The following is a 22,272-nucleotide window of genomic DNA, read 5'->3' as shown; positions in this document are numbered from 1 at the left end:
TATTTTTATGATTGAACCCTCTATCTATTTCTCTCTTAGTGTGAATCCCCGTCTAAAAAGATATGAGATGATTTTAGTAATTACTTATAAAAACCATTAGACCTCACTTTTTAAGCTGGATATTTCAAAGTTCAGACACGAGTCGGCTCAATCTATCAAATTGTTTTAAAGCTTATATGTAGAAGACATACTTAAGAATACAAATATACTCGTATGTAAGTTAATTAAATAAAGTTATTTGTGACCACAAATGATTATATTTTGCACATTAAAAAAACTTCAAACTCAAAACAAAAAAAAGTTGTATTAAATATAAATACTCAAATAAAATGCGATATGATTTATTTTATTTTTCCATGTCACTGTCATAGGCTTCTTCTCCAATTTCTAAACTAACTTTGTACTCTTGATCGCAACCAAGGTAGGAGTCCGACATAAAATACAGAGTGTAATGATATTTTCCTTGTCTTGGAGCAACAAAATCCAACTTGAACTTTGCTTTTTGTTGAAGAGTTAATCGCTTGATAGAAAGCAAAGTGTTTGCTTTGGGATCCCCAATAATGACCCACCACCCTAGAAAAGAAATAAATTAATTAATTTATCAATATAAATAAAAACAAACCAACCTTCTTCGCGTTTTGAAGGGAAGAATGGAGCAATAACAGGTCCTGTGATTTCATCTTCTCTTTCCAATCTAACTTCGATGTTGACCGGAGATCCAGCAGACAAATTATGTTTATGTATAATGTCATAAGTTAATTCGATATTGGGATATCGATTACAGAATCTGGCCACATCTCCCATTTGAATGTCTGACATTTGTAGCAATTTATCTCTGTCCTCGTCCTCCAGTTCCATAATGTCAAATACAGATTCAACATCAGATGACTTACAGCGCTCAACTACTTCACCCGAAAAGTGAGGGATTTGCTTCAAGTAGCTTTCTTTACTCCACATAGCTTGAGTTACCATTTGTGATAGTTCCATAGCAGCAATAGCAGGTGATAACCATCCATTTGAGGACAAAACGTCAACACACGCTTGGATGAGACGAACAGCTTTACCAACCACCATTTCTGTGTCTTGTTGAAGTTCTGCGCTCAACTGGATTCTTGATAGGTGAGCTTGTAGAAGAATGTTTGCTTTCACATGTGGATCATTAAACTTAGCTCCACCGACTAATTTATTGGGTAATTTATGCGAAAGATTCCTTAGAAGATTATCTTCACCATGGCGAATTGGTAAGTTTTCAAATTCAGATGCTGCAGATACTATTTCAATAAGACCACGAATCTTTGTCTTATTATTCAAAGACATACTAAACAACTCAATTGTTGTATAATTAGTGTAATAATAAGCTGCTATCATTCCCAAATTTAGCGGCGAAGTATCCATATCATCTTCGATTGAAATACATTTGGAATGCTCCAAATCAGTCAGAGTGGTTTCAACAAGTTCTGAGAGATGATCCGATAAATGCCTGTAAGAAACTCCTTGCATAGCATAATAATTAGGATTCTGAGTTAATCTTCGATATAGGAATGTCCAGGTAAGATAATCTACAGCGTCTTGTTTGTTTTCAATTGTTTTAGTTACAATTTCTGCATTAAAATGATCGTGCAGGCTTCTATCCAAATGGCTTTCAACGGGTAATGGTTCATACAAAAACTTTTTGAATAAGCCTTTTTTGGATGTTTGGCAAAGAAGAACACATTTTGCATCTGAATCTACAGTTGGGCGATTTGCTCTACCAATCATTTGCATTACATCCGTCATTGGATAGTCGTGATAAGCGTGATGCTTACCACTATAATATTGCGTATCCATAATTACAACTAGATGTGCATTTAAATTTGTTTCCCAACAAAGGCTTCGAGAAATGACGGCAATTTGAATGGCCCCACAGTCAAAGAGAGAAATAACTGTTTTTCTATCAGAAGTGGATAAACCTTCATGAATATAAGCAACTCCTTGATTAACAGTTTCTCTTAAAGTCTTATCATCAATTTTATCCACGAATGATTTAATATCGTTCTGGTCCGCTAGTAAAAATCGATCAGGCATATCATCAGCAGCAGCATATGTAAGAAGTTCAATAGCGGTAAGACGGGTTTGCTTACGAGAAGGTACAAAAATTATAGCAGGTTTTGAAGGACTGTGTCTTTTTATGGCATTGTAAACAGGTCGAGCCATTGCAAGCAAACGAGATGCATTGTGGCTTATGTTTAATCCAGTAACATGCAACTCCAAAGGAACAGGACGAACATTAGGATGGAAATTAAATGAACAGTTAGTGCTTACACCTAACCAATTTGCTAAGTCCTTAGAATTGGATATTGATGCACCAAGTGCGACAATACGAATGGGTTTCTCTAGTTGAGAACTAATATATCGCATTCTAGAACAAATAATTTCAATTACAGGCCCATCTTCTCCTCCAAGAAGATGAATTTCATCACAAATAAACAATTGTACATTTTGAACATGTTTCCTTTGTTTCCATCGCCTAGATAGTACATCCCATTTATCCGGTGTTGTGACAATTACGTGAGACTTAGCAATCAATTTAAGATCAGTAGAAGTTTCTCCAGTTAATATGACTGTTTTCTTTCCGAGTGTCGCAAATCGAGGATGCCAATCTTCGTAGACTATTTCAGCCAATGCCTGCTTAGGAGTAACATAGACGCATCTTCCACCATCTCCTTCTGAGGTTTCGAATAATCTGAAAATGGCTAATTCTGCGGCAAGGGTTTTGCCAGATCCAGGAGGAGCGCAGAGTAACACATTATCATTTGAATTATATAGAACATTAAACGCCTGAGTTTGAATAGGATTGAACTGTGTAATCTCAGAATATAATTTTTCGTATTTAATTTCTCTCAAAGCATTGATTGGAAGTGGTTGAAGATCCAATAATTCCGTTGGGGGAATATTCTTTTCAGGAAGGATGAGATGTCTGAACGATACAGGGAGAACTGTTTCAGAGGCAATCCATCTGTCGGACACAATACGAATAAAATATTGAGGTGGAAGTGGCTCAAAAATGGGAACAAATAACTTAATTACATGCTCTTCCTCAGCAAATTTGTGTTTTAGTAAATAAAACTCAGAATGGAGAATTATTTCTGAGTCAACATCTTCAACAAATATCCAAAAGCCTTCCGAATGCCCATGAATTTTTTCATCCCACTGAAAATCAGGAGTAAGAGTCAGTTCAATGCTAAGGGTTGAGCGTGTAACGGGTTGAATATGACTCAATAAATCAATTTTAGGAAATTGGTGAATGTATTTATGAATGGTTTTCCCGAGTTTGGGCATCCTCAACAGTTCTCCAATTTCGTTTGGTCCAATATCATAAAATCGATCAAAAGAAAAGTTTTTTTTTTCAATTTTTTTTACAACTTCAATGGGAATTTTACGGAATTGTCGAAGGGGTGACATGGATTGCCACATTCGCCTATCCACCATTTTACAAAGAGTGATCGCTTTATCAGCAAGTTGAGCCCATCCATGATGAAGAACTATTTCATAAATAGCTCGTATTAATCTGCAGGCTGATTGCGTCACAAAAACCATATCAGACATAAGAGAAAATCCTTCCAACTTGAGTTGAGAAATGTAAGATTGAAAGAGAATATTGATCTTGGCCGAAGGTTCTTCTATACTTTCCTTAATTGGAATCGGGACTCTCTCCATTAACTTTTGAAGTTCCAGCTTTTCTTCTTCGCGTACAGTAATGTGTCTAAACTCTCCTGAGAGAGAAAATACTCTGAACAACTCTATCTCACTTAGAGTAGGCTTAAGTAATTGAGAATACGTCAACATTGTTTCGTGAGTACAATAATAATGTGAAGCAATTCTTCCTAATTCAGTAACTTGAAAGTTTCCAGATTTGCGATCATACTTTATCAAATTACTTTTATCAATACTCAAAGCGGCAGTGTGTATGAGGTTTCCCCTAAAGCGTTCTAATTTTTTGTCATCCTTTACAGATTCAATTGGTATACCATACAAAGTTGGATTCCTCATCATTCTCACAAATAAATAGGAGTAGCCAAGCCAATCCACTGCATCTTGAACATTCTGTATTGTACCTAGCACAAGCTCAGCATTCAATATATCCGGTAACTTTGTGACCATTTGCGATTCAACGGGAAGTTGTTGATTAAGAAGAGACAAATAAAATTGAAGTTCAGTGTGATTGGTTATAAGGATCCCTTCTCCTTTGGTATCATACTGAGGTCTACCAGCACGACCCAACATCTGCAATACATCAAGAGCACCTAATTCAGTCCATTTTCCTTTTTCAGGATTGTAAACTTGTGTTCCTTTGATGATGACAGTATGAGCTGGCAAATTCACACCCCAAGCAAGAGTAGATGTTGATACCAGTACTTGAATATGGCGATCTGCAAAAAGATCCTCAACCAAAGTACGATCAACTCTCGTCATTCCAGCATGATGTATTGCGAATCCGTATGGTAGAAGATCTTTAAGTTCAGCGTTTTTGACCTGCTCTGATTCAGTCCGAAGAACTTCCATAGAGGCGCTGCCTTCCCTAAGAAACTGACCAAGAGTATCCTTTTCGAGACACATATCTCTTAGGGCTCGAGAGGTTTTTCCTGTTTCTTTGCGGGAATGAACAAAAATTAATACTTGGCTCTTTCCAGCATGATTCATCACTTTATCGAAAACAATTTCATTCATAAGTTGAAATCGTTTAACAGCCTTTTTCTCAGTAATTCCAATGAATTGTTGTTCTAGTGGAACAGGTCGGTAGCTATTATCAAAATAAAAGAGTCCTGTTCGAGGGTTAACTCTTAAAAATGTAGCTACATCTTGATAATTAGGTAGAGTAGCAGAGAGTCCAACGAGTCGTATACTTTCTTGAGTAGTTTCCATTTGCCGAATCGAACGCGCAACTAAAGACTCGAGTACAGGTCCTCTTTCATCGTGCAACAAATGAATTTCATCGAAAATGATGAGTTTGACTAATTGTGTAAATGTTCTCTCACTTCCTTTTCGAGTAATAATGTCCCATTTTTCAGGTGTACATACAATTAATTGAGTCGCAGCAATTTGTTCCTTGGACATTTGAGAATCTCCCGTTAGTTCCCCAACTTTTAAATGATATGCTTCGAGACGAGAACCGAAGTTACCCACCATTTCTTGAACAAGTGACTTCATGGGAGCAACATATATAATTTTAAACTCATCTGCACGTATAGTACCATCAGAATTAACTCGCTTACCAATTTCTCGAAGAATGGTTAACATGGCAACGTTTGTTTTACCAGCACCAGTAGGAGCACAGAGTAGTACATTTTCATCACTGTTAAGACAAATATCAGCTAATTTACTCTGAATACGATTTAAAGTTTTGAATCCGGGAAATGCACCTTGGGCGTAAGTAGGTAGAGTTTCAATAGGAGTTAATATTTCTCCTTGGTCATATTCCTTGGGTTTTAATGCAGGCACATGAACTTCTTCATATCCTTTCTTCTGTTTACGGTAAGAACCTTCCGGTAATTGACAGCGCTTATTTGCCATGAAATGAGATCCTTGTGAAAAGGCATATTCTGTCAAATCTAAGACTTCTCTTTCTTGTGCATCCCTATCGGAAGCATCTCTTGATTGTTCTTTATTACGACCACTTCCTGATTTAGATCGTGAGTTACTATCGTCTCCATCGACGTCTTCTCCTTCTAATTGTCTCAAAATTTTTCTTAAAGAACTGTTTTCAGACATTTTTTTTTATTAAGGCATCACGCTCATCATCAGTTTGAGCACTTTTGAAGAGTGAACAATAAGTGATCATCACTCTATTCTTAACTAGGATTTTAATAAATTCAAAACAGTCATAGCCTAACAGCAAAACAAGATGATTTTCGCATTCACGCTCATCAACAGCAGTTTTAAGAATATCCAAAACCTCTTTGGATCTTTGTTGTGACACTGTAGCATCATCAAAATATTTAGAGAGTTTTCTTTGGAGCCAATGTGCATCAATATCTAAAGGATGAAGTTCAGTCTTCTTTTTGGAAGTGGCATTTGATTTTTCAAATTGATCCCCACTCTTGATTGCACCTCTTTCAATCTCTACTTCCTCTTCTTCGACCTCATCCTCCTCATCATCTTCATCTTCCTCCTCTTCTTCAGAGTCCGATTCTTGGAATTGAACATTAATGCCATATGTTTCATCCACTTCTTCATCCAACTTCCCAACTTGAGAGTCTCTAAAGTCTGTAATTTTTTTTACTGAGATTAACGAGAAGTGCATATCTTTCATCGTTGAGTCCTCCTAAAAGCACTTCCGTTTCTTTTCGACGCTCTTTCTCTTTGAGATTATCATTTTTAAGGGTGAGAAGGATTTCTTCAGCGGCTCCTTTGAGGACATCCTCGGGCTGATCCCCAAAGAAAGAGGAGAGGAAGCTTAAAAGGACTTCGAAAGTGGATTTCGTTTCCTCTGTTTTGGGTTTGTAGAAGAGGGAGTCGGAGGCATCTCCACTTTTACCTCCTTTCTTAGACTTCTTGGATCCGCTTTTCTAATTGCAATAATATTCATCAGATCAGCCATCATTCAGAAATTTAACTACTTCATATTATAAATTATCAAAATAGAGCGTATTTCTCACCTGTGGCTTCGTTTTCTGTGCTCGATCCCCCATTTTAGTTCCAAGCAACTTGCCTGTGAGGGATAGAACCTCTCCAGTGGCTTCATCCCGCCCTCTCTTCTCGATCAGACGGAGATCCGCTTGAAGAACCAAGTTGGAGTTAGCTTTGTATTCATATTGTAGGTTACGCGCTGCTTGATCTGCCATCTTGATGAGTACCTCTATCTAGAAAGGTACCAACAAGGGGTGGATTGGATAAGGAAGATCCAAAAGTCTTCTACGGACGCGTTGTATTATGTTTTGAGCTGAGAAGAAGAAAAGCAATGTTTTAGCGGTGCTACGAGGTTCCGTGAGTCATTTCATTCTCTCTCTCTCGCTCTTCTGTTGCTGTTGCAGTTCAACAACAAAATAACAAACGAAAAGGAGTGAGCAATGAGTGATGTAGACAACTTCTTCTTTGGCTCCCTCCCTGTTCGAACTTTTATATTGTGAAAACGACTACAAAATATATATCAAATTAATAACCATAAAATAAAAATTTGAAATAAGTAACCGAAATAGACCTAAAAGTGAATAGCAGTGTAAATACTTACTAGTTAGTTATTATATTAGTATTACTAGTACTACAAAAATAGTAATTATAGAATAGAGATGTGAAGATGAGTGAGACTGCCGGATGTTAGATGTTTGGAGGAGGAGGCGATTGGTAAATGAGCAGACTTCTATGACGGAAATGTGTATTGGCATTTATTGATTGAGACCTGAAGTTGAAGGAAAATGGGGAATTATTTAAGCCAAACTGAACACAACTCTGATTTGGGAGGTGGAGGTGAAGAGCGTAAACGAAAAAGGATTCACGAATTCGACTTAACGGAATATGTGAATACGAGGAAGCGTTGTAAACTGCGTTCCACTTGTGATCATATCTATGGACGTCTCTTTCTGGAAGGACACAACTCGGATGTGGTGATTCGAGCTCTGGATCGAGAATGGCGATTGCACAAAGTCTATTTGGAGCAGTCTCCCTATTTCCAGAGCATGTTTTCCGGGTCCTGGATAGAAAGCTCTTTGGAGACTGTGGAGCTGAATATAATTGACCCTCTCATTTCCTCAGAGACACTTAATACGGCTCTAAGTTCCCTGTATCGAGGGGAAATCGATCTTGAGGTGGACATGCTCGTTCCCCTTCTTGCCACTGTCACACTTCTTCAATTCCATGGCCTACAATTGCAAATTGAGGCACTCATGATCGAAACCATGAATGAAGATACCGTTCTACCTTACATCAATGCGGCTTCCACCTACGGGTCCTTTTCTGTTGTGGAAACAGCCACCGATTGGCTTAAAGTCAATCTTTTGCATTCCCTACCTCAAAATTTGACGACCCTCTCTTCTCTTCCAATGGAACTTTTAATTAAACTCATTTCAGCCAATGACTTGTTTGTCAATCAAACAGAGTTTTCAGTTTATATACTTCTCAGACTTTGGCTCTATTTGCAAATCACACCCAAGTGGAATGGAGATCCAACACAAGCTGTCACCTCATCTCACATTCATTTCAGAATGCTCTACGCTAAAGAATCCAAATTCTTTTTGAATTTAGAGACTGGTTCTTCTTATGCTCCTTTATTTCGTGCTCTTAGACTACCTTACCTTGTGAATCATCACTTGGACCTTGAAATGTTATTATCTGACGGCATCGTTCCAATGGAATGGGTATATCCAATGATTGTTTCACAATGGGAAAAATTACTTCGTGTTGACCAAGGACTCGATACAGGACCAAATGTAATAGTTGAAGAGGAATTTAATCAATATTCCATGAGATGTGGTCGCAATTTAACACAACCCAATATTTCTGCCCTATGGCGTTGGACAGGCTTTAACATGGGTCTTGATTTGATCGTTCACTATGAAGACGGTGTTATTAGTCTTAAAAGAAATTTCAAATCAGATGAACTTCTACTCTCTACTCATAAATCGCGTAGCATTCTATGCCGTGTAACGGCATCACGTTTGAATGAACAAAAACAAGTTATTTATAGAATAAGTAGCGGAATTAAGAAAATTGAGTTAGAACGATTGGATGAGTCTCATGAATTACTACGAATTGAACAAGGAGAAAGTGGCCTAAAGTTTCCTCTCTGTCTGGCATTTAATTTCTGTGTGAATAATAAATAATTAGTTATGGAGAAATGAATACTACTCATTAAGGCCTCAAATATTTAGTCCATAAATTTCTCCACTCACTTCATTCGAGCTTTGTACTTACTTCTTATTTTATATTATATTTTTAACGTACGAATGTTTATGACATTTATATCAATTTGAATATTAAAATAATATTTAAATAAGCTTCCATACTTACTAACAGAAATCCATTTGACTTATTATTTTTTTTTTTTCATGTTACTCATAATTATTTTTTTAAATTAAAGTTTTGTAATGTATAATAATTAGTAAGACCTTCAGTTCATAATTTGTAGGACAATAAGTTTCTTCGTTTAATTTTTAGTTATATATGTATGTAGCAAGTTATCATAAATGCAATTTTCAGCAAAAATGATAAATATGCACACATGCAACCAAATATTTTATAGGCATATTTAGTTCAATTATAGGATTTATATTCAATTTTTGGAATAAGTAGAGTTGTGCAAGAAGGCAAACTATAATATAGATTCTTCATTAAATAAATTAGACTTAATTTGGGCCTGATGCGGCCCCTTTCAAATAAAATCTAATCAAGATTGATCAGAATATTTTGTTGAAAAATACACCCACTTATTTTTGAAAACATTCTTGCGTTTGTATTGTCAAGCTTCATATTATATGTATAATAATTATCAACGAGTTTTACAGCACTGATCAGATTATAATTTTCCATCTCAATCACAATTTGTCTTTTCAGACTTGATAGCTGTTGATTTTTATCCTACATAGTATTAAAATAAATTATATGCGCGTCTGATTGATGTACGTCCCACTTTGAAAAAGCAATGATAAATCGCATTTATTAAAAATAAAAAAGAGACAGATACAGACTTAACATAAAATATAAGTTGTTCAGAATTATGAGTTACGAACGAAGGACTATGTTTCATTATGATCAGACCAGATTGATGGGCTCTGGAGGGCAAGTTTGTTTTTTTGTTAATAAATTAATTTTATCATAAAACAAAATCGATTCCTAGTGTCTTAAAGTTTTTTTAAAGTATGGGTTGTCGATTCGAAAAAGCACCAAAAAAATTTAAAAAACAACAACAAATTATTGTGCTAACGGAAAAAGAGAGAATGTATATTAAAATCGGAGGAAGAGGATTATAATAATCAATAGTTGAATTTATTACAGGAATCACCCTTACTTCTATTGGTGACGAGTTTCCTTTTTCACTTATAACAAAACAGTTCCCAATTAAGTTAGCAATGGCAATGAAAATAAATAAACCACAAGATCAAACATTTGAATAAATTGCTTTATATCTACCAAAATCAGTATTTTGACTTGGTCAATTATATGTTGCATTTTCAAGAGTGTCAAAAGAGAGTGCAGGTTTGATTATATTTGCATTAAAAAAAAAAGTGGAGGTTTTACAATAGAAATTTACCTATTATATGATTATAGTTTATAATAGTAGATCGCTTTAGTTTTAAATTTTGACATAAACAAATTTTTGCCCGGTTCAAGGGTTCTATTTGTCTCGGTTCTTTTTATACAGGCTCAATTAACATGGGGCGTCGCTAGAACATTCAGGACCAGGAAATGATATTAGATACAAACAAAGCCGTTGCTACCTTATACGCAGAGTCCGGAGTCCCTTAAGTTCAAACAGGGGCGCCGGTAATTAAGGTTGCATAAGACAATGGTTTTCAAAGTGGGGCCGTGAGGGGAGGGTGTAGGAAGATGGTGAATTCAGAATTGCTTTCAGTCTACACATACGTAGTACAAATGTTTCTTTTAAAGGGGGCCTGAGCTAAAAATGTATTAGTTTATTGTCATAGTAATAGTTAAGTTTGGGAAAGCCTGGCTTAAGAAATGTTATAGATATCATATTATAGGGCCCCAAGAAGCTTAGTAGCGAACCTGTTTTTTTTTAATGCTTCTTTTTGGAGGAAATGTTGCAGGAAACAATAAAAGTATCACGACGTGATTCTTGATATAAAATTATGCAGATGGAATATTAAAAGCTTATAAATATACCAAAAAATACAACAAACAAAAATAAGCACAGCAAGCGAGACCGATAAACAATATATCGCGGCCTCAGTTCAACTTTGTGGGCTCCAGTCATAGAGATATAAAGTATTGAGTGCTTACTCTCTAGAAGGACGAAGACAATTTATTGAAGCGTTCAGCTAATGAACACTAAAGGAACATAAGGATGAAAACATTCAGTTATTAATTATTATGTCAACATTAAAGCGTTAAAGTAAAGTAGCACAACAAAGCAAATGTAAACAAAAAAGTTGTTGGACATAAAATAGTTTAATTTTTAAAAGTTAGATGTCGCTTTTCCATTTAACATTTCATTCAAATAGGTAAAGAGGAGTTGATGAAGGATGAATTAGAATAAACACATAATAAGTGTACTGAATTCTAGTAAGTGGATATATTATATCTAGTCACTAGTATTCAGTACAAAGTTATATTCCCAACCTCAATCTACGTTGTCTTATTCGCTTATTTGTTTGCATTATTTAGTTTAAATTAAATTATTACAACTTATAGTAAGTAAACTCTTCTTTTCTACATCATTACCAAAAGTTACCACAAGTTATACATCTATCGTATAAACAAATATAGTCTTCATTTTATCGTCATAAATACGAGAAATACATCAATAATCCATGGGTGGATGCTCTGTAATGGGATGTAGCAATAGATCCGATAGCAAGAATCAAAAGCTTCAAGGACGGATTCAATTCTTCAGATTTCCCCCTCCAAAAAATCCAAAGGAATTAGAAAGAAGAAACAAATGGATTAGCAATCTTAAGTATCGACTTGATTGGAAACCTAAAATCAATTCGTTAGTCTGTGAGAATCATTTTGAATCCCATAGTTTTTTTACTAAAGTATCTACAAATAAGAAGTACTTGAGACTTGATGCAATTCCTACTGTCAAGGCTCGGTTGCAGTTGGACCATAGTTACTGTAAGATTCGTCAAGATACGCCATTCATAATAGATTCGACAACACCTTCGAGTTTAAAAGAAAGTTATAACGTTTCAAAAATATCGCAATCTTCTTTTTTTCATTTGGAAAGTATGGGAGAAATCTCTGTTAAAAGCTTGTGCCATGATTGTCATTTATATTTTAATAAGATTAAATGCCAGGAACGTATTATAGACTCATTAAAAAGTACTATAAAACTTTTGGAAAAAAAATCACTTCTTTCGAAAATGTAAATATTTTAAAACTAAAAATTGGAAATAAGGATTTTCATAAAAATTTGAGAGTCAACAATAGAAAAAGCAGAATTTTTAGCAATGAATCTATAAAAGATGCTTTAAAGTTAAGGATGGCGTGTGGAAAATCTGGCTACGGTTTAGTAAGAGAGTATTTGCCCTTGCCTTCTATCAGAACCTTGCAAAGAAGAACTGAATTTATCATGTTTAATGATGGAATTTTAACTGAAGTCTTTGATATCCTAAAAATTAAAATAAGAACGATGTCTGAAATAGATGGAAAAGCTTCATTAACTTTCGATGAATGTTCCGTTAAGGTTTCGATAGATTATGGCAGTATTATGGGTGAATCCTCATTTCCTAATTCTAAAGGAAATGCAACTAAAGCTTTAGTGTTTATGTTATCTGGTGTTTCCACTGTGAGGTGGAAACAAGTAGTTGCTTACTTTTTTACCCCTAATGCATACGAACGTAAAGATTATGGCCCGATTGTTATTGATACTATTAAAAAATCTCGTGAGGTAGGAATCGATGTAATAAGTATTTCGACCGATATGGGGTCACAAAACTTACGATGTGGAAATGATTTGGTATAAATTGTGGAATGAAGTCTCATTATAAAAATAAAATCGGCAATCCTGCTAATACAAGCGATAAAATCCACTTTATAGCCGACCCATCACATTTAATAAAAAATTGGTACAATATTTTGTATACAAATGATATCATTTTATCAGAGGAAATGTATGAAGAGTCAATTGCATTTTTTATGATTTTATTAATATAATTAAAAAAATTGAAATATTTTCTAAAATAAATAATACTGCCTCTTGGAAACCTATACAAACTGGCTCCATCCTCACATCATTATCAAGATTAGATTTGCAAAAAAATTAAACTATTTTTTAACTGCACATTTTTCCTCGGACTGTATTGAAAACCTTTTCAGTATGGTCAGAGCGACCAACCCCACGCCTACTGCTAAGGAACTCAAATACATTTTACGCTTAATATGCTTAAGCCAAGTTATGAAGGATGTGAATTCCAGCAATTATAATTATGACGATTCAACATTTTTGGCGGAGGTTTTGGATGTGCGAAAGTCATATGATAAAAGTCAAATTTTAGGGGAGGATTACTTCATTCCACTATTTGGATAAAACTTTTTCAATACATCTCTATTAACTATTACTGAGATTAATATATTGTACTATTTATCAGGTTATTTAATTTTTAAAATTGAAAAATACGAGCCTTCATGTGATTCGTGTATTTACGTACTAAAAAGTGCCTTCAATGATACATACTATGATAGCATAACACATTTAATTAATGTATCAGATTACAACGGAAATAGTCTTGTTCATTGTTCCAACGCAAATTTTTAAAAACATTATTATGCCTATTGAAAATGCAATTAGAAACATGGACGTGTCATTATATAAATCACAAAAGAAACATTTATCCATCAAAGTTAAACATGCATGTGATTTAATTACTAAAGACTTCGACATTATTCCAAAATCCTTAAAAGATAAGCTCATGAATAGATTTATAAGATTACGATTAGTCATTTTTGCAAAATCTTTAAAGTAACAACAAGAAATTAAAAATAAAGGACAACTTCATAAGAAATAAAATTATTATAGTATATCAATTCTGTTTGGTATCGTATTTCAAATTTTTCTCTATTAAGTGTATGTAATAAACCATATATGTAAATATTTATTATATCTATATTTTATAATTGTTATTATGTATTGTTATATTTTTTTATAAATAATATGAAAATAAAAAGAAATTTTCTCAAGTATGTTAATTAGTACGAAGGATTATTGTTTATTATAATTTAGAAGAAGAGTTATTTGGAAAGATATTTATGACAATGTGGTTTCGATGAAATGCCTTTAACGATGATTCGAAGATGTCCAGAGGCTAATACTCGCGGGTACCCTCCTTCACCGGGTATTTTACGGCATATCTCTTCATTGAAGTTAATGGTACGAGTAATATCCAAACCCATCTCTAGAAAAGTAGTAGGACAGACTTTACTGAGTCCATACTTCACATGGAGGTTATTCTGTGTGTGCATGTGTGAGGGGAGGGATCGAAAGAGAGAGCTGGGATTGCCCCTCCTTTGATTGACCTTCAAAATTGACTATTCACTTTCTTAGATGGTGATGCTGGGTGGCACTGCTGTTATGCTGGTCGAGGATGCGTGTTTTTGAGGAACGCTTCAATGTTGAGCATCTGTCTCATTCGATGAACCCAGAGTTTCTCATTCGTGATGGACTGATGCTTCCGTCAGTCGATGCTGATGAAAAGTGCCCCGAAACTCCGACATCAAGAAGGAGTCCATCCAATCCAGAAGGGGATGAAGGCAAAGCTCGCTCTGGGTGTGAAGGCTACTTCGGGTAAATGTGGAGTAGACCAGCAGGGGATGATTAATGGCCCGTGTTCGTAGTCCATGCTCCGAGTCATGGGGCCTTTGCCTTTGAGGGAGGGAGCTCTACTTGGCGAGCTTCTTTCGGAGGCTCCGCTGCTCTGAAGGAAAGAAGGTTTCATTGTTGGAGACATTAGAGTTCGAGAAGCTCTGAGGAACATCAGAGGGGTCCCCTCCTCCCAAACAAACTGGAGACGTGCTTGCTTCTGAATCAGGAACAGACATACTCCTCGATGAAGAGATAATGGGGAAATCTGGCAGCAGCTTGACTCCGCATTGTTCTAGTGTTCAAACAAATACAAAATCCACGATTCACGAATGTTGCGTCTTGACGAGGGAGAGACACAAGCTTATTTAGAATAGGAGAGATCCAGGATGACCGAGAGAAATGAGAAGAAGAATTCACGTGGAGGAATAATGTAACACTGTTAATAGGATCATGTGTATTCTAACTATACTCTAATATATTAACAAAAGACGAGACTATTTATAATACGTAAAACACAGTACTTATAATACATAGGCGAATATACAAGAAGATAAAAACATGTAAGGAAATATTAAATACATAACAACGAACCAAGATTTCGTCTACAATGACTCATAATTCATAATGAGTTCTAGAACTCACTCCATTTAATAAATGATTTATGAATAATACAAGATATTTGTTATTATTTTGAAACAGCTGTTTCATCAAACACCCTCTAGCGCCTTTAAAAGAACTACATTTGGTCCTTCTTCTTTAAAAAAAAAAAAGAGTTTATGTACTTGTTTCGGCACAAGTCAACATAAGCCTTTCTGTTACGAATAATATTCTTAAAATCTTAATAAATTAATAATTAATAATAAAATAACCTTCTAATTTTTACAAAAAGAGTTTGGTATTAGGTATGTTTATCGTGGTAGGTATCATTGAAACTTGATGCATTCTTATTTTTTTATTCGTAGAGTTCAATACCTGCTTGTATTGAATTCAATTGTACTTCAAGAACACCGGCTTTTACTAAATCCCTAGAGCACGATCTTTCTTGTAAATTGTAGAAGAAATGTGAACTTAACCACAATTATGTGAAAATAAGCTTTTTTCCATAAGTATTTTCATGACTTTATAAAGCAATAATATGTTTTGCCATCCTTGTTAGTTGTTACTTAATTTAATATTCTATATATATTATAACCATCTATTTTCAGATGTCCTAAAAATCCAGCGCTTCTAAAGCCGTCGCCAAGATTGGAAACAAACCAAATTTCAAGGACTCTGACAACATGAAGCACAAAGTTAAGTGCACTCTTGTTGGTTGTTGATGGAGCAGTGCCCCCCCCATTTTCACTTTCCAATGCACTTAAAAAAAGTGGAGTCCCATCGACGAATCTTAATGCCAAGAACTTATGTAGAAGACAGAACTAAAAAAAATGAATTCTCATGACATGATTGAAAAAAGGGTAAATGTAAATATGTAAATATAGCATTTACTCATATATATGACCTACCTAGTACTACGGAATCCTTGGGGTGGGGAAAAAATAGAGCTAAAAGAGACATCCTGAAATGAAGATAGCAGTTATATTTGATAATTGCCATATCTTAAGAATCAATACTTTGAAAAATATCAATAATAGGTTGAAAGACTTAATTTTATTATTATTTAATATTTTGTAGAATAAATGATACTTCATTGATTACAGGTTTATTTGTCTAAACATTTTTTATTAAAATATGTATTTACGAGACCAAACGAGAATATTAGGAAGTTATAAGAAAAAATCAATTATGAAAATGTTCTTCATAATGTTGTTATAGGCTTCATACGATTCAAGTCAAATTTAATCACAAATCGTGGAGATTCCTTTAAGAGATTATACTCCTTTCTAAGAGTGAAAATTGAGATTGATGAATTATTATAACAATTAGCTATTTCGCATTTTCCAGTCTTTATATTTATACTTGCCATTTTGATAAGAGGAAAGGGGAAATTTGAACTATGTTGAGTGCCCTCATTATCCATAGGCCCCTAAAATCACATTATTAAGTATGACGAAACGCTTTAGTTAATACCATCTAATAAATACGGTTATTTGAGAATTTAATAATACATACATAGGTGGTATTTATTTTTGTATAATAAAAAATACGTAGAAAATAAAATTTAAAAAAATAATTAATAGAAGTTGTAACCAATAACTAAGAATTCTAAAATATACAATATTATATATTTATGGTTTCTATATCGAGCTTCCTCGTTTGAATGTGGTAAATCTCTTAGATTTTTTTTAAAATTTTGACTCTTCTAGGATTTGGTGCTTGATGCAATATGTTCGAAAAATGGATATTTAGGAACTTTTTGAATTCATTTATGAATCATGGAGATTAAGCTTGTTCTCAGAAAATAATACAACAAAGCCGTAAATTCAACTTAAATTTGCCGATATATACTTATTAATCTTTTTTTGTATAAAATTTAACTATTTCAAGAATTGCCAACGAAAAGACTTGGATTTTATATAAGCTGTGGAATTGAATAGATTAAGAATTACATTTATTAGTTAGAGTCGAAAAAGACCTATATTATTAAATTACAATAAACGAAAAAATTGATTATATTATACAAATAGTATTATTTTTTATTACATATATCTAAATTAAATTTTGATAAGTAATAATAAGTGTACATATTCTAATTTATATTTTTGATGGGACATAACAATGGCTCAATTAAATCGAAATGGGCACATTGCCACTCTGTGGACTTCACTCGACCTTTGCAATTTATTTGGATGCACCGCCAAGTCCGGATTACCTGTAAATGAACCCTTCAAAGTGCAAATGCGTTGATCCCAGACTTAGAATATAAGACTGATTAAATGAAAAATAGGTTTTTACTCTACAAATTTTTGCTTACAATAAAATATTAACCTCCCTTCATTTATGTATATTCCATACTAATCGAGCTTAAGACATCATTACATGGATTCTTGTCTTCAATTCATACTTTAAATAGTTGTTGCATTGCCTCTGGCTATCATATACAACTTCAAGCATTTCATTTTTTTAATTAGGATATATTTCATACATAATTTATTAAGATTATCTATTTTGAGCTGAACTAAAATATTTAATTGATGGAACAACACTCTTTAAATATATATACTAAGAGAAAGTCTGCCAAGTATCAGATATTTCCTTTTGCACCTGTGATACATTTTTTTTTTAAAAGGATACCTGGGGATGTGATAACATTAATATTCTTTATCTTCATCTATCCTAGGTAAATACATTGGACGTACCAAATTGTGTATAAAGTTATTATTCTGCAAAAACTTATATTAATATAGTAGTCTACTTTTAGTTACAATGTAACTTTGATCGACCGCATCCAAGTCATTTATAAATATATTCAATATATTTCTTTAGTAAGGAATAAACATCATTTTATAAATACTAGGTATATTTTTGTCATAAAAAAAGTCATCAAAACAGTGGAGAAATAAGTAATATATTAAGAATAATCAGATATGATGTAATAAATATGAAATGATCATGGGAAACATTAATTAATAATAAGATCTTAATTTTTCATTTATCCTGAATATAATAAATATAGAGCTGAATATAATGATCTTCATAGTTAAATAACTGAATATGATGTCTTAAGTAAGTTTTGTAATTTTGATTATTATTTTTTTAGGGATATATATTTTTTCAAATATTTAAATGATACTCTGGTAATAAAACTTTCTAAAGCATCCCTATATTCATATTGCTGGTACAGTTTGTAACACAGACAATTAGTAGTCCTACAACTGATAACAATAAAAGTTTTAATAACTCGTATTACTATAATCACAATAATGAAATAGCATTTGTCTGTCGAAATAAAATTAAAGGAATTAATGAGATACAAGAATAAAATAACAGGTAACACATAAACAGGGAATTACATTTTGAGCAATATCTTTTTATTTTATTTTATTTGTCCAACCAAATCGTATTATTGTCTTGTTACATTTTAAACATTTTAGTTATTATCTATAATAAATTTATTGGTGTGGAGACCCAAGATCTTTTCAAGAGTAATATTCCAATATGGTTAGAAGCTGCTTAGAAAAGGATTCTCGACTCTATATGTTTGGGAATTGCAAGGCCATTCAGATATTCCAATTGAATTATGTTTAAGTGAAGAGGTCACTTATATTTTTTTAAATACAAAATCACTTAAAAGTCTCAATAACAATTTATATGTTATAACATAACAGAATGGAATATACGTTCCTTACAAAAAGGTTCGAGAAAAGATATTTATATTATCTTTAAGAGTATGGAATTATCTTTCACTTGTTTTCTAACGACAAAATAGACTCAAAAGTAATAAATAAATGAAGGGTGATCTTGAATTGTTCAGGTTATATCCATATAGATCGCACATCACAAACTCTATCATATATATTAAATTATATCAATGTGATAGATCGGACACTGAAGGACTCTCATCAATGAATATTTTCTTAGAGTGGGAGACGAATCAGAGTTGACTTAAGGAGGAATTGACTCAATAATTACATTGAAGGAGGTGTGGATAGAGGATGATAGATCTATCTATTCCTCACTAGGTCTTTCAGTCGATTATTCTGTCTTTTTATGAAACTCCTTAGTTCTTATAGAAGTATACGATGATTATTTACAAGATCTGGAGGAATTGATGCATTCTTGAGTATAGAGGCGATGATTCACAAGATCAAAAGTGACTATCAAATATCTTGATGTGAAGGGAGATCTGCACAATGATCGATCTCTCAATTAAAAGAAACGAGATTCCATGAACAAAACATGAAGTTGAAGCAAGGATCAGAAGACATATGACTAGGATATCCAAAAAGAATATTATTAATTCTTAGGAGAGGAAACGATAGGGGAATGGAGGTCCAGTATAGCCGAATGTTTCGAAGGAAAGATCCATCTTACATCTAACTTCGTTTCTTTATTTTTCTTTCAATGTTAGGAATACAATAGCGATTTAGATAAATTCAAACGGATTATATTGACATTTTCTAGCTAAAATTGTAACAAAATATGGAATATTTTGACTAGATTTTAGAAATTAAGTAACATAAAATAGATATAACAATAGTTTAGATTATCAATATTGTATTAATGTATTCATTTATGCATGAAAGTCTACATAAATATAGAAAATTTTGATGGCACTGAAAAGACCTATGGGGGAAAAAAGCACGCTGAAAAGAAGCTATTCTGTAAAAAGGGCGCCCAAAAGAGCCCTGCTGAAAAGAATCACGTATGACCACCGATTGATTTACTGCCCCGACAATAGCTGACATGAAATGCTGCGATGACAGCGTCTTTAAGCAATCTATAGTTCTCTTAAGTGCGATACATCAAATTGAAAACTCTAGCCAGGCCGATAACAATCTAACCGATCTAACCTTGTATTCAGTATTTGTATTAACCTTGAGATTGAATAATATGAAAATGAAGAAAATAATAAATGATAGCTAGAGCATATTATAATAAGTTCTAGCCCCCCTCCTACTTTAAACTTCAGATATATCGACGTCTCTTGAAAGAGGTTATGTTGAACTGCTACAAGGACATAGTTAGTAATTCCATCCTTTCAGCTGTTGTAGTTACGATAAAAGAGCCAAAAGGACCGGTCTTAGGACCGAAAATTTTATTAAGACAGATCTTACCCCCCCCGATGAATTACCTACTTTTACCTCCAAGCCTTTCACCCCCCAGGGCATCTAGCAAATATACGACCAAACATTCAACCTTTTCACAACCATTCAAACGTAATTATTTATTTAACCAAGAAGTTCAGTTCCTCCCCGACCTTCAACTGCATGGAAACAATTATAAATCATCTTCCTCAGGGCCTCAGTCTACTCCCAAATAGCCTTCTGGGACAATCCCGCGCGGAGTAGCGCTGCGATTTCAATCTTCTTCTCGTACTGTGTGCACATGGTGGCAATAAGAACATTATTTTTCTTAGAAATCGAGAGCTTATTATGTGTCTACAACATTGCTCATCGAAACATTGTACAAAATTACTCTTCACCTCTAAAAATTTAAATAATTAAGATGAGTGAATAAAAACAATTGGCCCACTATATAGTTGTAAAGACTATGAGCATCCTTGACTTTTTTAGAATGAACCTGAAAATTATAGTGTTAACCTTAATAGTTTATAGAATCTTTCGGAGGAGAGCAGCTTAGCTGTCATTAAATTTTATTAGAATATAGCGATAAGCAGCTATGAGAGAGCGAGGAAGAAAATACAGGAAAACCCCTCTCATCCTGGTGTATTCTCCGTCTTTTATGAGCACATAACAGCCTTGAAAATAATAAACATTATGCAGGTTACAACTACAGAAAGTCTTGCTGTCGTTTAGGGTCATATTTTAACAACTCTATTCAAACACAATTTCTTTAGTTTTCATTCATTGAGAAGAAAAACTTTTGCTTGTGTTTGCTTAGTAATCATAGAAGAACCTAGAGGCTATCTATATCGATCGTAAATTTAAGAATTATCTATACTTAAGAGTTGGGTGAAGTATATGTAGGTGTTATATAAAGATTTATTTACCAATAAGTGTAAACCTATTTATGTATGAACTCTGAGTTTTCTATTTGTTTACATATTACTCCACGCCGTTCCAGTGAAAATGTCTTCGCATGACAAGTCTCCGCGTAACATTAATTAAGCATATAGACCCTATCTGTTGAATTTAATAGTAATTTGCTTAATAACCAGTGACTTTTGGTCAAAATGACACGCTAACCCTGACTATTTGAAAATGTTTGTAGGAGATCAACTACAATCAGCTGTGACACAGGAGGAGTGGGAGAAGGAAATGAATAACTAATAAGGACATTGTCAATAATTACTCCCATGTCGCTCCTCAACATCAAGGACCTACAATTATAACTCTGCCCTAAATCCTCAATGTTACTCTCGTACCCTTATGAGCACACACTAATGCTCAATCATGTTTTCAATATAATTGAATTTAGTAGAAAAGGCAGTTTGTTAAACAGGAGTTAAATAATAATGTCAGAAGCTGAAGGGAAAAATTATACTTCAGCTTACCAATTCTATAAAAACGGGTCAGCTAAAAAATACACACGATTTACATCACTATATGACATAACCACGTTGTAAATTTTCATTATTATGGTTTCTCAAAAAGTAAGGAGATGGTGGATTGGATTCTTGGATCCTCATTTCTGAAAACCATTGTCGTTGAATGCTATGCTCTGAAGTTTACTATCAATATGCATTATTAAAGTATGACGTGCGGGTAAATTTATACAGAATACCCTTGAAATTTTCTCCATGCACAAGATTTATTCTGAAAAAAAGGTCATCATAGTGAACGATGTTCTGAATAGGACAAATGATCGATTTTTGGCTGAATCAGGATCTGAAGTCATGGTTCTCGGCGTTGTGTCGTCAGACGGTATCAAGCTGCCTCTGTACATATTCATAACCAACGACAAATTTAACACGGACGTCTACTACAAGGTCCTCAGGTACCATATCTAGCAAAGTTCGAAGAGCACGTTCCCCAGGACAACTATGTGTTTACACAAGAGGGTATCCCGGAGCACACATCCAAGAATGTGCAGGATTTCTGTAGGTAGAACAACGCTATCTTATGGGCTGCATAATTTTGGACTTTGTCCTCCCGACTTGAACCCCTGTACATCGTTTTTGGTGCATTTTTCAGAATGGAGAGGGAAATATTTACAAATCATTCAGAATGTGTGTAGAAAATTGTTCAACTACAAAC

At 33.9% G+C, this 22,272-nt stretch overlaps 2 protein-coding genes and 1 long non-coding RNA gene across 5 annotated transcripts; 2 read left to right on the top strand and 1 right to left on the bottom strand.

The window, feature by feature from the left end:
* Positions 1-237: 237 nt before the first annotated feature.
* LOC121120487 (U5 small nuclear ribonucleoprotein l(3)72Ab) lies at positions 238-6,948 on the bottom strand. Its single transcript, XM_040715373.2, is given in 5 exon segments — positions 238-573; positions 627-5,754; positions 5,756-6,256; positions 6,258-6,545; positions 6,636-6,948. Coding segments are annotated over 5 exon segments (6,330 nt in total). The 5' UTR covers positions 6,822-6,948; the 3' UTR covers positions 238-346.
* Positions 6,930-8,991, top strand: gcl (germ cell-less). The gene has a single exon (XM_040715375.2). It carries the CDS (start codon positions 7,392-7,394, stop codon positions 8,793-8,795), a length of 1,404 nt encoding a protein of 467 aa, XP_040571309.1. The 5' UTR covers positions 6,930-7,391; the 3' UTR covers positions 8,796-8,991.
* A 6,256-nt stretch (positions 8,992-15,247) lies between these two features.
* On the top strand, positions 15,248-16,146 carry LOC121120898 (uncharacterized). Of its 3 annotated transcripts, none has more exons than XR_005865255.2 (2): positions 15,248-15,354; positions 15,658-16,146. It is a non-coding gene; the product is annotated as an uncharacterized lncRNA (long non-coding RNA). The 3 variants fall into 3 exon arrangements; XR_005865254.2 differs by having other exon boundaries at positions 15,254-15,368; XR_011781014.1 differs by lacking the exon at positions 15,248-15,354 and adding an exon at positions 15,375-15,603.
* The last annotated feature ends 6,126 nt before the right edge of the window (positions 16,147-22,272 follow it).

This window comes from Lepeophtheirus salmonis, chromosome 6, assembly GCF_016086655.4.
Source record: "Lepeophtheirus salmonis chromosome 6, UVic_Lsal_1.4, whole genome shotgun sequence".
NCBI classification, from domain to species: Eukaryota; Metazoa; Arthropoda; class Copepoda; order Siphonostomatoida; family Caligidae; genus Lepeophtheirus; species Lepeophtheirus salmonis.
Note: the sequence above shows the minus strand (reverse complement) of the source record. Positions and strands in the feature narration are given on the sequence as shown.